The sequence below is a fragment of the Microcaecilia unicolor genome, chromosome 3 (genome assembly GCF_901765095.1).
Source record: "Microcaecilia unicolor chromosome 3, aMicUni1.1, whole genome shotgun sequence".
Classification (NCBI taxonomy): domain Eukaryota; kingdom Metazoa; phylum Chordata; class Amphibia; order Gymnophiona; family Siphonopidae; genus Microcaecilia; species Microcaecilia unicolor.
This window is the reverse complement of record NC_044033.1, coordinates 323,351,815-323,365,858: the sequence shown is the minus strand read 5'-3', so window position 1 is coordinate 323,365,858 and position 14,044 is coordinate 323,351,815. Positions and strand designations below refer to the sequence as shown.

Here is a 14,044-nt window from a genome sequence, read left to right as displayed (position 1 = left end):
TAAATTACATATTACTAACAATAGTTTCGCAAGTTAATTTTTAAATTCTATCAGTACACTGGGATGAATACCATCCAGTCCAGGAGATGTGCTACTCTTCAATTTTTAAAAATTAGCCATTACATCCTCCAGGTTTATAGAGATTTCATTCAGTTTCTCTGACTCGTCAGCTTTGAATACCATTTCTGGCACCAGTATCTCTCCCAAATCTTCCTTGGTGAAGACCGAAGCAAAGAATTAATGTAATCTCTCCGCTATGGCTTTGTCTTTCCTGATTGCCCCTTTTACCCCTCTGTCATCTAGCAGTCCGATTCTTTTGCCGGCTTCTTGCTTTTAATATACCTAAAAAAAAATGTACTATCTATGGAACTTTGGAAGGCTAAGTGCTTTGAAAATAAGCCGTGTGTTTTTGCCTCCAACGCAATCTTTTTTTCAAAATCCCTCTTTGCCTTCCTTATTAGCGCTTTGCATTTGACTTGACATTCCTTATGCTGTTTCTTATTATTTTCAGTTGGTTCCTTCTTCCATTTTATAAAGGATTTTCTTTTAGCTCTAATAGCTTCCTTAGACCAAACGACAGCCGGCATGGTTAAAAAGTAAGATGAATAGCTTCCTTCACCTTACTTTTTAAACATGCCTTTTGGTCATCCTTCCTCCTGTTTTAATACACGGAATATATTTGGCCTGGGCTTCCAGGATGGTATTTTTGAACAACATCCACACCTGATGTAAATGTTTGACCTTTGCAGTTGCTCCTGAAAGTTTTTTTTCACTGTTCTCATTTCATCATAGTCTCTTTTTTTTGAAAGTTAAATGCTAGGAAAACTACAGAGAAAAACAACCAAAATGATAAAGGGAATTGAACAGCTGACATACAAAGAGAGGCTAAACAAGTTTGGGCTCTTCATACTGGAGAAAAGATGGCTGAGAAGGGTTTATAAATTATGAGTGTGGGGTGGAGGGGGTAAATGGAGAAGGATTATTTACCCTTTTAAATAGTACTAAGACTTTGGAACACTGCTGCCTCCTTCCTTTGCATCCTGTTGATGGTCAGATGGATAGGGTGATGATGGAGTCCAAAACAACCTGTTGCCATGTACAACTCTGGCACGAGCTATCTGGTGGCCAGGGAAGGAGGGCAGAATGAAGGCAGGAGCAGACAACAGTACGCAGAAAACAATCACCTTGCTGCTTGCTCTAGCCCTCCCCTCCTGATCCTTGCATGCTGCCTGAGCGGGGAGGGGCTGGAGCAGGAAGCAGCGGTCTGTTTGCTGCAGCTTGAGAATCGGGGCAGTGGCCAATAGACTCCGGGGACCTGGGAATCCAACATTTTCCGGACGTTTTAGCCCTCCTTCTGTCTTCCGGACACTCCCCTTAAATTCCTACTATCCAGAGAAAGACCCCTGCAGTTGGCAACCCAACCCCGGGCTGGGGCTCGGGGGAGGGGAAGGTTGCGTTTTTAGCTGCGGGGAAAAAAAGCGTCTCCTCTCTTTGACAGCTCGGGGGGGGGGGGGGGGGAAAGAAACATTTTCAGCCATCGGAGAACGTCTTTTACCTGGGGCCGTGCAAGAAGTGGTGTGGTGTTGTCTCCGGTGCCTGCAAGTTGGCTAGTTTAGTATTGATGACTCCGGGAGGCAGCGGGCCGATGAGAGAGCGCGAGTACAGCCAGATCAGCACTCACAGCTCGTCTCCCATGGAGTCTCCCCAGAAGAAGCAGCCGCTGGCCCGGAGGAAATGGCAGGTTTTCCCTGGAAGGAACAAATTCTTTTGCAACGGCAGGATCATGATGGCCAGGCAGATTGGAGTCTTCTACCTTACCCTCGTCCTGATCCTGGTCACCAGCGGGCTCTTCTTTACATTTGAGTAAGAGAGTTTGCTGAATTTTTTAAAAATCTTCCTTCCTGATAACTGAATGTTTTCATGCAGCCTCGCAAGAGAGAATACGGAGCTCAATTATGAAATGCTTTTCTTTCCATTCATGTCTGTGTGTTAGCCATCAGCTCGCAGTGCTTCTTGTTGTTTGTGTTGTGTTGGATAGCCAAACAGTATGCAGGAATTGATGCTTGGAGAGTGCTCTTTGCCAGTTTCACCCACCTCCTAATGTACAACTCATGGTCCGGTAGTTAGAAATGTCAGGGTCTCCTAACCGGTTTGCTATATTCTTTGAGGCGTTTATTGACTGGTTGCTTTAATTCATTGCCAGTAGATGCTGGATTCTGTTCTTCCAGCACGGATGTGGGCCTGTTGCCCAATATGATATAGCAGCTTTGGCATTGTATTTATGTTGCATTAACTGTGTAGGAAGGTCATATTCTCTTTCTTCTGATAACCTTCCCATTAACGTAAATTAATTATTTATTTAGTGTATTTTAAATTGCCTATTAAGGGATCCTGAGATCATAGCACAGAGAGAGATCATGGTTAAAAATGAAAGGCACATATCGGATTGTGAAACTTCAATTGTTTAGGAGTAATCATAATACAAAATGTCATGTTTTCAGTAATGTTTTTTTTCTGTCTTTTCTATCATTACACATGGGAAAGCCTAAGAGTTTTGACAAACATATAGGAAGAAGCAGAGTGCATGCTGTATACCTTGGTGGTTAGAGAGGACTCTGAGCTCTCACAGTAAGTGCAGACTTAGGTACCAGCTCATTTGGATGCAGAAATGAAGAACTGAAACAGAAACCTCAGGCCAGATAGGAGCATCCAAGAAAGCATTAACATTGTTTGAGTGAGAATGTGCTTTTTGAGCCTTTTATTGAGCCTTCTTTAGGGATATGTTCATTATTTCATCTGGTCCGCCTTGGGCCAACCTTTGCTTCGAGGGACGCTGTATTTAAATATACTACTAGGGCTTCTATTCTTAGATGTCTACACGTTGTAAATTTAGGTGTGTATTTCTTTGGGGACAAAATATCAGTGTTGATTAGTATTTTCACACCACGAGTACTAGTATTGGATACCTTTTGCAGTGGAATCAAATACGTATGTTTGTGTCACTCAGGAACGGGCACAGGAAACTGAGACGTGAGAAAGTACTAAGGTGGTGGTTTTTTTTAAATGTACTTATCTGAGAAATATGTGTTTTTATAATTTTTTTTTTTTTTTTGCGATCAGGGTGTTAAAAGTTAAAACCTAATGTCAGGAGCCTTAACTATAGCACAGTCTCTCCTGTATTAAACTAACTCCAACGCCCTGCGTTGCAGCAGGCAGAAATGCTTCTGTCTTCTGCTCCTACTCCCCCCTGCAGCCTATTGGCTGGCTGAGAGATGCTTCACCAATGGGCTGCATGGGGAGGAGGGAGAAGGCATTGCCTGCCTTAGTGGAGTGTACTGTAAAGGGGAAAAGCAGTAGATGGACTGGAGAGGACAGGCTGACAAGAGGCAGGCACACCCCCAGCACTAAAAAATAAAAATATACTTTCTAGCACTGGAAATGGTGCGTGGTAAAGGTGGGACTACCGCTGGTCACCTGTGCGAGCCCAGCGGTAGACCTGATTTGCTGCGTGCCAAGCTGGCGCTACCCCTCTCGCTCTTTAGTAAAAGGGCCCCTAAATTCATGTTAACGTCTGTTAGCGCATGCTAAGCTTTAGTAAAACGGCCCCTTAGTGAGTAATCTTAAGAGTATCCAGAAGGCAGCAGTGGTGGGCCTAATATGTCCATCATGTTGTATGGGCCTCAAGAAGTAGTGTAGTATCAGCAGGAAGAGCTGACGAGAGATGGCCAGGATCTTCCTAATCATTAGATGATTGATCAGAGGGTAGCTTCTTTGGGTGGCCAAAACAGTAGGTTCTGAGTGCGACATAAACACAAAGAACCTTAAGTGTCCCCTTTGCTCTTAGGTAAGCATAGAGTTTTCAAGTGGCCCATTTATCCAGATGAATGGCTTTTGGAAATTGTCTTGGTTGAAGCCATTTCTCTTTATAAAAAGCTTATGGAAGAGTCTGATATTGATAAAGGGAGAATCGAGCTTTGTAGTGTTGAACTTTGAGCGGGACTATTTATATTAGGAGGTATTAGTGTAAGATATTTGATGGATATGTTTTTACTATTTTATTTATTTGGATTTTGCTCATATCTTTTTCAGTAGTAGCTCAAGGTGAGTTGCATTCAGGTACACTGGGTATTTCCCTGTCCCAAGAGGGCTCACAATCTAATTTACTAAGCTGCGCTGTGGGCACGCTAACTTTTTAGCGTGTGCTAACGATGGAGACACCCATAGGAATATCATGGGTGTCTCTATCGTTAACACGCACTAAAACGTTAGCGTGCCTACAGCACAGCTTAGTAATGAGGGCCCTTAGTTTGGACCTGAGGCAATGGAGGGTTAAATGACTTGCCGAAGATCACAAGGAGCATCAGTGGGATTTGAACTGGCTACCTCTGGATGTCAAGACTGGTGCTTTAATCACTAGGCCACTCCTCCACTGATATGTACTATATATATTTTTTTGTTTTATCTTATTCTGTATGTTACATTAGTAATCTGCTGAACATGATCATCATGCAGAATATACATTTTTAATATAAATAAAAATGTGTGTGCATGTGCAGAAGAAGCGGACTGTGCTTCAGTTGTGGAATCATTTCCCCCTGCTCTGCTTCGGCCTGTGCACAGTGCGTGTCTTCTGATCTGCTTCTCTGACCTCTGGCCCCCTGACTGAATTCCTGACTTGACTCCCCTCAAATCCACGACTCGCTCCAGTCCTCATCCTAATTTATTTATTATTTATTTATTTATTAGGATTTATTTACCACCTTTTTGAAGGAATTCCAGAAACTACCACAGAACGCGTTACTTTTTTTGCTGCACTAGGCACATGTTAACATCTAATGCAACTTAGTAAAATGATCCTTTATTGATGCATGTTAGTTAGCAAATTGTTGTATAGTTACATCAAGGTATGATATATGTTATATGCAAAGCTTTGCGCGACAATGTTTATTCTGCTGTAGTATCAATAAAATTGTTTAAACATAAAATGATCCTTTAGACTGCTAAATAAACAGAATAAAATAGCTTTAAAAAAAAAAATCATCTTTATTAAATTTTTATAGAACAGAGAAAACACAGAATCAGATTATCTCTTATAAACGGCAGTAACTGAAAAGCAACTCCGAATCCCACCTTTCACCCACCCTCAATCAAATATCAGGCAGTCCAGGTAGCAAATTACAACCCACAATAACAGAGTTCAGAGAAAATACTGAAAAGTTAGAATAAAATTGTTTTAATAAATAAATGTGTTTTAAGTAGAGCGCCCTTCATCATTTGAGAGGTTGTTGGATCCCATGACTGTAGAAATGGTGACTTTTGGTCAGATGGTTTTATCACAAGCATCTGCATAGAATAGTCATTTTCCAATTGTTCAATACGTCTGCTGCTTCTGAAAGATTTTTTTTTTCATGTGGTTAAGCTTCATTACTTCCTGTTAGAACTGCTAAACCCAAGCACAGCAAAACAGTCTTTCATTGAACCTCAGTGATCAGCTGAGTTATAGTGTGCACAGTGGCAATTTGTCCTCAAAGTCCCAAGTGATCACATGCCTGTTTGATTTAGAAAAAGAAGGGAGTTTTTGTACTTCCTTTTGCATAGGGATAGACTTTGCAATAAGCAGAGAGGGCCCCCCACTGGAAATCTGTCACTGAAAGCGGTGTTTCTACACAGCTCCAGCCTTATTTTAGGCCAGGGTTGCCGAGAGACTGAGCCTGGCCTGGGGCAGTGCTGCTGCTGCGGTTCGCCCCCCCCCCCCCCCGCAGTTGCCACCGCCCCCCAGGATCGTTGCCGCTGCCGCCCCCACCCCCTAGGATCTTTGCTGCCACAACTGAGGTGCCTTAGGGCTGGCAGGGATCCCAAGGCCTCACCAGCGGAAGAATCCAGCTCTGCTCTTCATTCCATGTCTGCTCTGCCCCTGTGGCAGCTTTTTTCTCTCGTCGGGCATGCTCGGTTTCAAAAACCGAGCATGCGCCTGAGGGGAAAAAGCAGCCATTCGGCACGGTGGTAGAAGTGAGCAAAGAGCAGCACTGGAGGGGGGCCCGGTCCTGGAGTTTTCTCTCTCCTGCTACTGTCGGAACCCAATCATTCGGGGCCCATCAGGAGCAAGAGAGAGAGAGACCCTGGTGCCGGGCCCCCCTTGGAGGCTGGGCCTGGGGAATTTTGCCCCCCTTCCCTCCCTCTCGGCGACCCTGTTTTAGGCTGACAGAGGCAATGCAGGGGGGAAGGGGGGAATCTATCTGAGGCCTCCAACTCTTCAGATTTTGGAGGGAGACACCCTTTTTTTTTTATTTATTTGCATTTGTATCCCACATTTTCCCACCTATTTGCAGGCTCAATGTGGCTTACAGAGTTTTGTTATGACATAGTCAATACAGGATATCAGATACAATTAGTAGTGTATAAAGATAAAGTAAGAGAAGATAGAAGGAAGCTGGAGCAGGGAACAGCAGCAGCCTGAGGGTTAAATCTGACACAACGTCTGTGTATAAATTGGTGCTTGTTCAGATCCCTTCTCCCTTGAGGTATTGTATGTGGTTGTCCTATCCCAAACTTGAGAACAGTACATAGCTGAATGAAATTCTAATTTTTGATAAGGCCACCTAATATATGTGAATGTTTTGATGCTTATGTTGATGTGACAGATGGTTTTAAAGCAGTGACATGACAGCATGTAGTGTCCATCTGGGCTTTTGCAATAGGCAATTGCATTAAAGTGAGAAATATCAGTGCACCTGTCAGACTTCCATATAACTGAAAAGTCCATCTGTAAGTGATGTGCACTCTGGACAATATGAGTAATACTTAGCATTTGTGGTTTCAGTCCTTGGGACACACCTAGCCAGTCGAGTTTTCAGGATACCCACAATGAATATGCATGAGATAGATTTGCATGCCCTACCTCCATAATCTCATGTATATTGATTGTGGGTATCCTGAAAATCAGACTGGCTAGGTGTGTCCCGAGGACTGGGTTGAGAACCCTTGCCTTAGTGGGAGCCGGAGCCTGAGCCTGCAGACTGTGTTCAGATATTCTCTTCTGTGTGTATTTTTGCCTGAAGATTCTGTTTTCCAGCAGCTTCAGAAAAGAGAAAGCAATGTTTATGCTGCAAAGGGTTAAATTTTAAGAACTGTGCAAAAGTTCCACTTTGCCTTTTGTGCAAGATTTTATTTTTGGAATTTTTTGCTTCCTGAAGCACCAAATAAATTATTCCTGCTCTACTTAGACAAAAGTGGTTCTTGCACTGAAGGATTTGAAGTTGTATAGGGGGAGATTCTGTATATGGCGGCTAAAAAAGCGGCGCTGAAATCAGTGCCGACTAAGCGTGTTCTAAAATCAGTGCCTAGATTTAGGCTCCGATTATAGAATACGTTTAGTTGATATTTCAGCACCTAAAACTACACGCATCCATTTACACCAATGAAAATGTGGTGTAAATCAAAGCACGTAGATTTAGGCACACTGGGCCATATTCTATAACTACACTCGCAAATTTCAGAATGCCCATAACCATGCCTCTTTTTGCCTGCGCACTTTAGAAGTTTGGAGCAGTTTGTTATAGAATACACTTAGCAAGTTATGTGCCTAAATTCTAATCAGTGCCAATTAGCTCTCATTATTACTTAAGTGCTGTTATCAGTGCTCATTAACTTGTTAAGCTTGTTAAGTTACGCATATTGTTATAGAATTTGCTTGGATTTCGGCGTAGATCTCTAGGCACGCTATATAGAATCCCCAGGATAGTGACTGTGTTAATCTACTTGGGCATCATAGGTTATGATAAGTCACCTTATCTCAAAAAAGATATAGTGGAATTAGAAAAGGTACAGAGAAGGATGACGAAAATGATAAAAGGGGTGGGATGACTTCCCTATGAGGATAGGCTGAAGCGACTAGGGCTCTTCAGCTTGGAGAAAAGACAGCTGAGGGGAGATACAATAGAAGTCTATAAAATAATGAGTGGAGCGGAACGGGTAGATGTGAATCGTTTGTTTACTCTTTCCAAAAATGCTAGTACTAGGGGGCATGGAATGAAGCTACAAAGTAGTAAATTTAAAATGAATGGGAGAAAAGTTTTCTTCACTCAATGTGTAATTAAACTCTGGAATTTGTTGCTAGAGAATGTGGTAAAGGCAGTTATCTTAGCGTGGTTTAAAAAAGGTTTGGATGGCTTCCTAAAGGAAAAGTCCATAGACCATTATTAAATTGGACTTGGGGAAAATCCACTGCTTATTTCTGGGATAAGCAGCATAAAATGTATTGAACTTTTTTGGGATCTTGCCAGGTATTTGTGACCTGGATTGGTCGCTGTTGGAAACAGGATGCTGGGCTTGATGGACCTTTGGTCTGTCCCATTGTGGCAATACTTAAGTTAGTCCAATAATGATGTCACTTGCATCTAGTTCGCTGACTTTGGGTCCTGTTTACTAAGGTGTGTTAGCATTTTTAACGTGCTTACAATGTAGGTGCCCATAGGGATATTGTAGGCGCGTACACAGTCAACGCACTTTAAAACCGCTAACGCGCCTATAATGCGACTTAGTAAACAAGGCCCTTAGTTATTTGTGAAAATGAATGTATGTATTTCAGTAAGCATGTGACTCTGGCAGCAAGAAGCTCCATACTGGACAACCCTGGACACTGACAGCCCCAAGCCAAGTGGCTACTGCTAAAGACAACGTCCAGGATTCCACACACACGCCCACTCAATATCCACTGCAGGAGAAACATCATTGCTCAGAAAAGCAGGGTCTGTTCTTCAGCTGCCTGATATTCCTTTTCACTCTGAGGGGTTGAAGAAAGGACTATGCTTTTTTGTTATTAATAGCCTGTCGTGTTTTTTTTTTCATCTGCATAGCTTAGGGATCATCCTAAAGCACCTTAGGCTGAAGCTGTGGTACAGTTAGTGCTTGTGTCTTATTTTTCAAAATGAATGTGGAGGATTTAGTTTTTATGTAAGTAATTATACCTTAAATGACCAATAAGCATGTTTACAATGAGAACTGTGCCAGACCTACCCAGAATGAGATTTATTTTACCCCAGAACCATCATAATCCATTTGGATCCAAATGCGCATCCAAGCAGACTATCCAGATTCACACAGATAGGGACCAAACATGTATCTGGGTAAGTCCAGAAGTTCTGGTGGGATATAGAGGTGGCCCAGATGGGTCCAGTGTTGTATTGATGTCAAATATGCTGAGAGAAAGACAATGTGAAATTGTCTAGTTCGGCAGGAGCAAGTTTTTAGGGATGTGCATTCATTAGCACACATTCATTTCCTAAAAATAAAATGCATGGAAATTGATTGTAGACACATAAGTTATGAATCTACGCCCATTCGATTGAGATCGCCACATGTTAAGAATTTTTATGCAGACAAAACACCTGAAAATCATGGAAAAAAATTTCAGGACAATTTTAGCTGTACATATCGCTACAAGTTTTAGCATTTTGTCCATGAGGTACTCGTTCTCAGCAAATGTGGAACTAAATTGTTTTTGAATTCTTCTAAAAAAAAACAATCTCTATTTTAAGGCAGATCAGGTAGATCTGCGTAGGAAATTTTTGCCACCCTTCGTCATCACAGCAGGCAATTATCTCGAAATGTTTGAAAGCAGATTTGCAGGTCAGACCGTTTCTTTTACTCTGCATGTCTGTTTACTGACTGCTTTAGCCAGGCGTCATGTGCCTATTTTTAGTTACAGCTGAATTTAAATCTTCTTGTTCTTTATACAGCCACTTTTGCTGGTAGCAGAGTTGACTACTGGTTTACCTCCCAAGGCAGGAGAGGACGAAGAGCTTTCATATCATTAGAGACCCAAGTACAGTTGTGGGAAGTGAACCATTGGGAACTGAAACTACCAGCATTACTCTGAGGTGCTCTTGTTGTTGGGAACAGAGATGATGGACTACAAGAGTCCTTTTCACTTTTAGTCCTTTGCTCTCTCTGCCCAGCCACCAGTGTACTTAGTGGTCACTCTGTAGCTGATGGTGTCTCTTTATAAAGCTGCACTAGCAGCTCGATTAGAATAAATAACAATCTGTCTTTCTTATACTATTGCTTCCTGTTGTGGTTGTTTCTTGGTTCTCTCTTTTGCCCATAACGTCCAGAATCCGAATAGCGAGTATAGCCATGTTTGAAATGGCAAAATGTCTATCTTTTTTCCCCCAATAATGGCCACATGCTAGATGTTTTTGTGCTCTGTGCATTTATCTTTTTGATCCATTAAAACAAACAAACATACACGTGCAAAACGCACACAAGCCATTGGGATGTATTGGGGCGGGGGAGGCAGTATTCTTAGCAGACTGGCCACACAGACATCCCAGGAGAGCAGTGGGGCACCCTAGGGGGCGCTGCAGTGGACTTCATATAAAAGGTCCCAGGTACACATCTCACCGTTACCTCCTTATATTGTATGGTGAGCCCTCCAAAACCCACCAAAAACCTATATCCAACTGTACACTACTAGAATAGCCCTTATGGCTGCAGGGGTCACCTGTATGTGGGTACAGTAGGTTTTTTGTGTATTTTGGAGGGCTCACACTTTCCACCACAAGTGTAACAGGTAGAGTGGGATATAGGCCTGGGTCCTCTTCTCCACAGTGCACTTCACCAACCACTAGGCTACTCCAGGGTCTTGCTTGCTGATCTAATAGGACTGGCTGTAAAATATGAAGCTGTCATAGAGGCTGGTATGTACAGTTTCTTTTACATCTTTGGGGGACTGGGAAGGGGGTCATTGACCACTGGGGGAGTAAGGAGGGGGGTCATGTCTTAATTCCTCCAGTGATCTGATAATTTAGGATTTCTTTTGTACCTTATTTGTTCTAAAACCAGGTCTAGACCAAAACGTTTAGATTGTAGCTCTGGGCGTTTTTGTTTTGTTCTATTAAGGCGGAAAAATGTCCAAGTGTTAGTAACGTTCAAATCCTGCCCTCGACACGGCCCTGACATGCCACCTTGTGATTTGGACGCATTTCAGACGAAATGCATAGAAAAACGTCTGCAAAATAGGTTTTGAAAATAGCGATTTGGGCATTTTGAGAAGAAATATTCCCAAATGTCACTTTATCACACTTTCTAGATGTTTTTCTCATTTGAAAATGAGCCCCATAGCATATGGTATGATGTGATATAACATATGCACACTTGATCTTGATCTGTCTTTGTTGTTTTCAGGGTACAGACTGTACTGTTTTAGGCAAGTATACTGTTGTAGGCAAAGTATAATGTTAAACAACCAGCATAAACCATCCCCAAGCAGAAGCTTCACCAGTAGAATCTCAGTTCTTAAGCAAATCTTTTTTTATTGTAGTACTCAGAATAAACAAAGAAAATCCAACTTACAGTTCAGTTGTTTGTAAAAACACTCACTGTAAACTAGATACCTGCCCCAACTACCTAATGAAATCTGCCCCTGACCGCTTCGTAGTAGACCTCACATCCCACCTAAATTACATGCTACAGCAAGGTCTCTTCCCTTAGGAAAATGGCAATATCCTACTCACCCTGATACCAAAAGACACCAAGAAAAAAACAAATGAAATCACTAACTACCGTCCAGTAGCATCCATCCCGTTGTCAGTGAAACTGATCGAAAGCATGGTAGCCAAACAACTTACAGATTATATAAACAAATCCTAAATATTACATGAATCACAGTCAGGTTTTCGCCCCCTCCACAGCACAGAAACAGTGCTACTCACTCTCCTAGCCAAATTCAAGCAGGAAATAGCAATAGGCAAAAACATCCTCCTCCTCCAATTCGACATGTCTAGTGCATTTGATATGGTAAACCACAATATATTAATAAGATTACTAGATAAGTTCAGGATTGGTGGAAACATACTTAGCTGGATCAAGGGTTTCCTAACCACAAGAACATATCAAGTAAAATCAAATTCAAACATATCATCACCATGGAAAGCAGACTGCGGAATACCACAAGGATCACCGCACTCACCGATCCTCTTCAACCTAATGATGACCCCTCTAGCCAAGTCCTTATCCAACCAAGGCCTTAACCTCTTCATCTATGCAAACGACATCACAATATATATTCCTTACAAATCTAAGCTGACAGAAATCACCAACGAAATCAAGATCAGCTTGAACATCATGGACTCTTGGGCAAATGCATTCCAACTAAAATTCAACAAAGAAAAAACACACTGTCTTATCCTCTCATCCCAACACAATGCAGATAACCCCACAATTATCAACACCCCAGATTACACCCTCCCTATCTCAGACAGCCTGAAAATCCTCAACGTTACATTGGACCGCAACCTAACACTAGAGAGGTAAGTGACATCCACAACAAAGAAAATGTTCCACTCAGTGTGGAAACTCAAATGCCTGAAACAATTCTTCCCGAGGGAAACATTTCGCAACTTGATACAATCAATGGTACTAAGCCATGTAGACTACTGCAATGGAATTTATGCAGGATGCAAAGAACAAACCTTAAAGAAACTTCAGACCGCTCAAAACACGGCAGCTAGGCTTATCTTCGGAAAAACGCGATTTGAAAGTGCAAAACCCCTCTGCGAAAAACTACACTGGCTCCCAATCAAAGAACGCATTGCTTTCAAAATCTGCACTCTGGTTTACAAAATTATCTAAGGTGAAGCCCCGGGATACATGACAGACTTAATCGACCTACCAACTAGAAACACATCCGAATCAACACGAACGTACCTAAATCTGCACTACCCAAGCTGCAAAGGACTCAAATACAAATCAACTTACGCATCCAGTCTCTCCTACATAAGCACACAACTGTGGAACACATTACCAAAAGCCTTGAAAACTACGTACGACCACCTAAACCTCCGGAAAAAAACTAAAAACTAACCTGTTTAAAAAGGCATACCCTACCAATCCAACATAAATGCCTGATCTCTGCAACACAACAAAACTAAAGTACGTAATGGACATAACATAACTCCTCTGTTGTATGATTCCCTAATGTGGCCGTGCCGCATGTACTTTATCTTACCACAACATCACTTTGTATTTGTTTACACCAGAGTTTCCAAACACCTCTCTAGTACTATCAAGCTGATTTTCAAAGCACTTAGCCTCCCAAAGTTCCATAGAAACCTATGGAACTTAGCCTCCCAAAGTGCTTTGAAAATATGCCTCTATGTAAGCCACATTGAGCCTACAAATAGGTGGGAAAATGTGGGATACAAATGTAATAAATGAATAATACTTTTTTTTGTTTGTTTGATGAGCTTCTGAAGGTAACCCCCCTTCTTCGATCAGAAATTAATGGTATTCAAAGTCTGTCCCTTATTAAGGACCAAATTTTAACCTTAGCTACTTCGATTCTCAATTTATGGTCTCCATTATGTTTAACGTGGTGGGGGAGGGTAGAGGCTATCAAGATGGTTCTAGCCCCAAAGTTGAATTACATTTTCAGTATGACCCCCTCTCTTTTCCAAATTCATTTTATAATAAACTTGATTCCCTCTTACTTAAGTTTCTATGGAGGCACAAGCCTCCCTGCATTGCGCTCAAGAAACTAAAGTTGCCAAGACATTTGGGAGGTCTGAATGTTCCTGATTTTAGGAACTATCATAAGGCCTTTCGACTTTCCCAGTCTTTAATGTGGTTCAATAGGGAATTCACTCATCTCATGCCTCGGTGGCAGATTTTTGAGGCAGCCTTTGTGCACCCTTGCCCTTTATCACTTCTCCCGTATGCAGATTTGTATCCATATACGAAGCGCATTTGGCTGCTGAAAGCCTCTGCCTCTGATATTCATACGTTTAGAACTGGTCTTGGAATTAGCACTGTCTCATTGGAGGATGTCTCTCTCTGGTATAACTCTAGTTTCCATATCATCAAGCTGATCAATCCATAGACTGGTGGGTTGTGTCCATCTACCAGCAGGTGGAGATAGAGAGCAAACTTTTGCCTCACTATATGTGGTCATGTGCTGCCGGAAACTCCCCAGTATGTTCTCTATCTCAGCAGGTGGTGGTCACACACAGCAGCAGCTCTGGCTAGGCCTCCAAGCCTAATCCTTAGG

General features: G+C 42.1%; 1 protein-coding gene across 1 annotated transcript in view; it reads left to right on the top strand.

The window, feature by feature from the left end:
• The first annotated feature begins 1,292 nt into the window (after positions 1-1,292).
• Positions 1,293-14,044, top strand: part of ZDHHC14 (zinc finger DHHC-type containing 14) — a 406,180-nt gene continuing 393,428 nt past the window's right edge. The window contains exon 1 of the mRNA XM_030198384.1: positions 1,293-1,863. Within this exon, the coding sequence (XP_030054244.1) occupies positions 1,622-1,863 (242 nt within the window). The 5' untranslated portion in view covers positions 1,293-1,621. The remainder of the gene's footprint in view (positions 1,864-14,044) is intronic.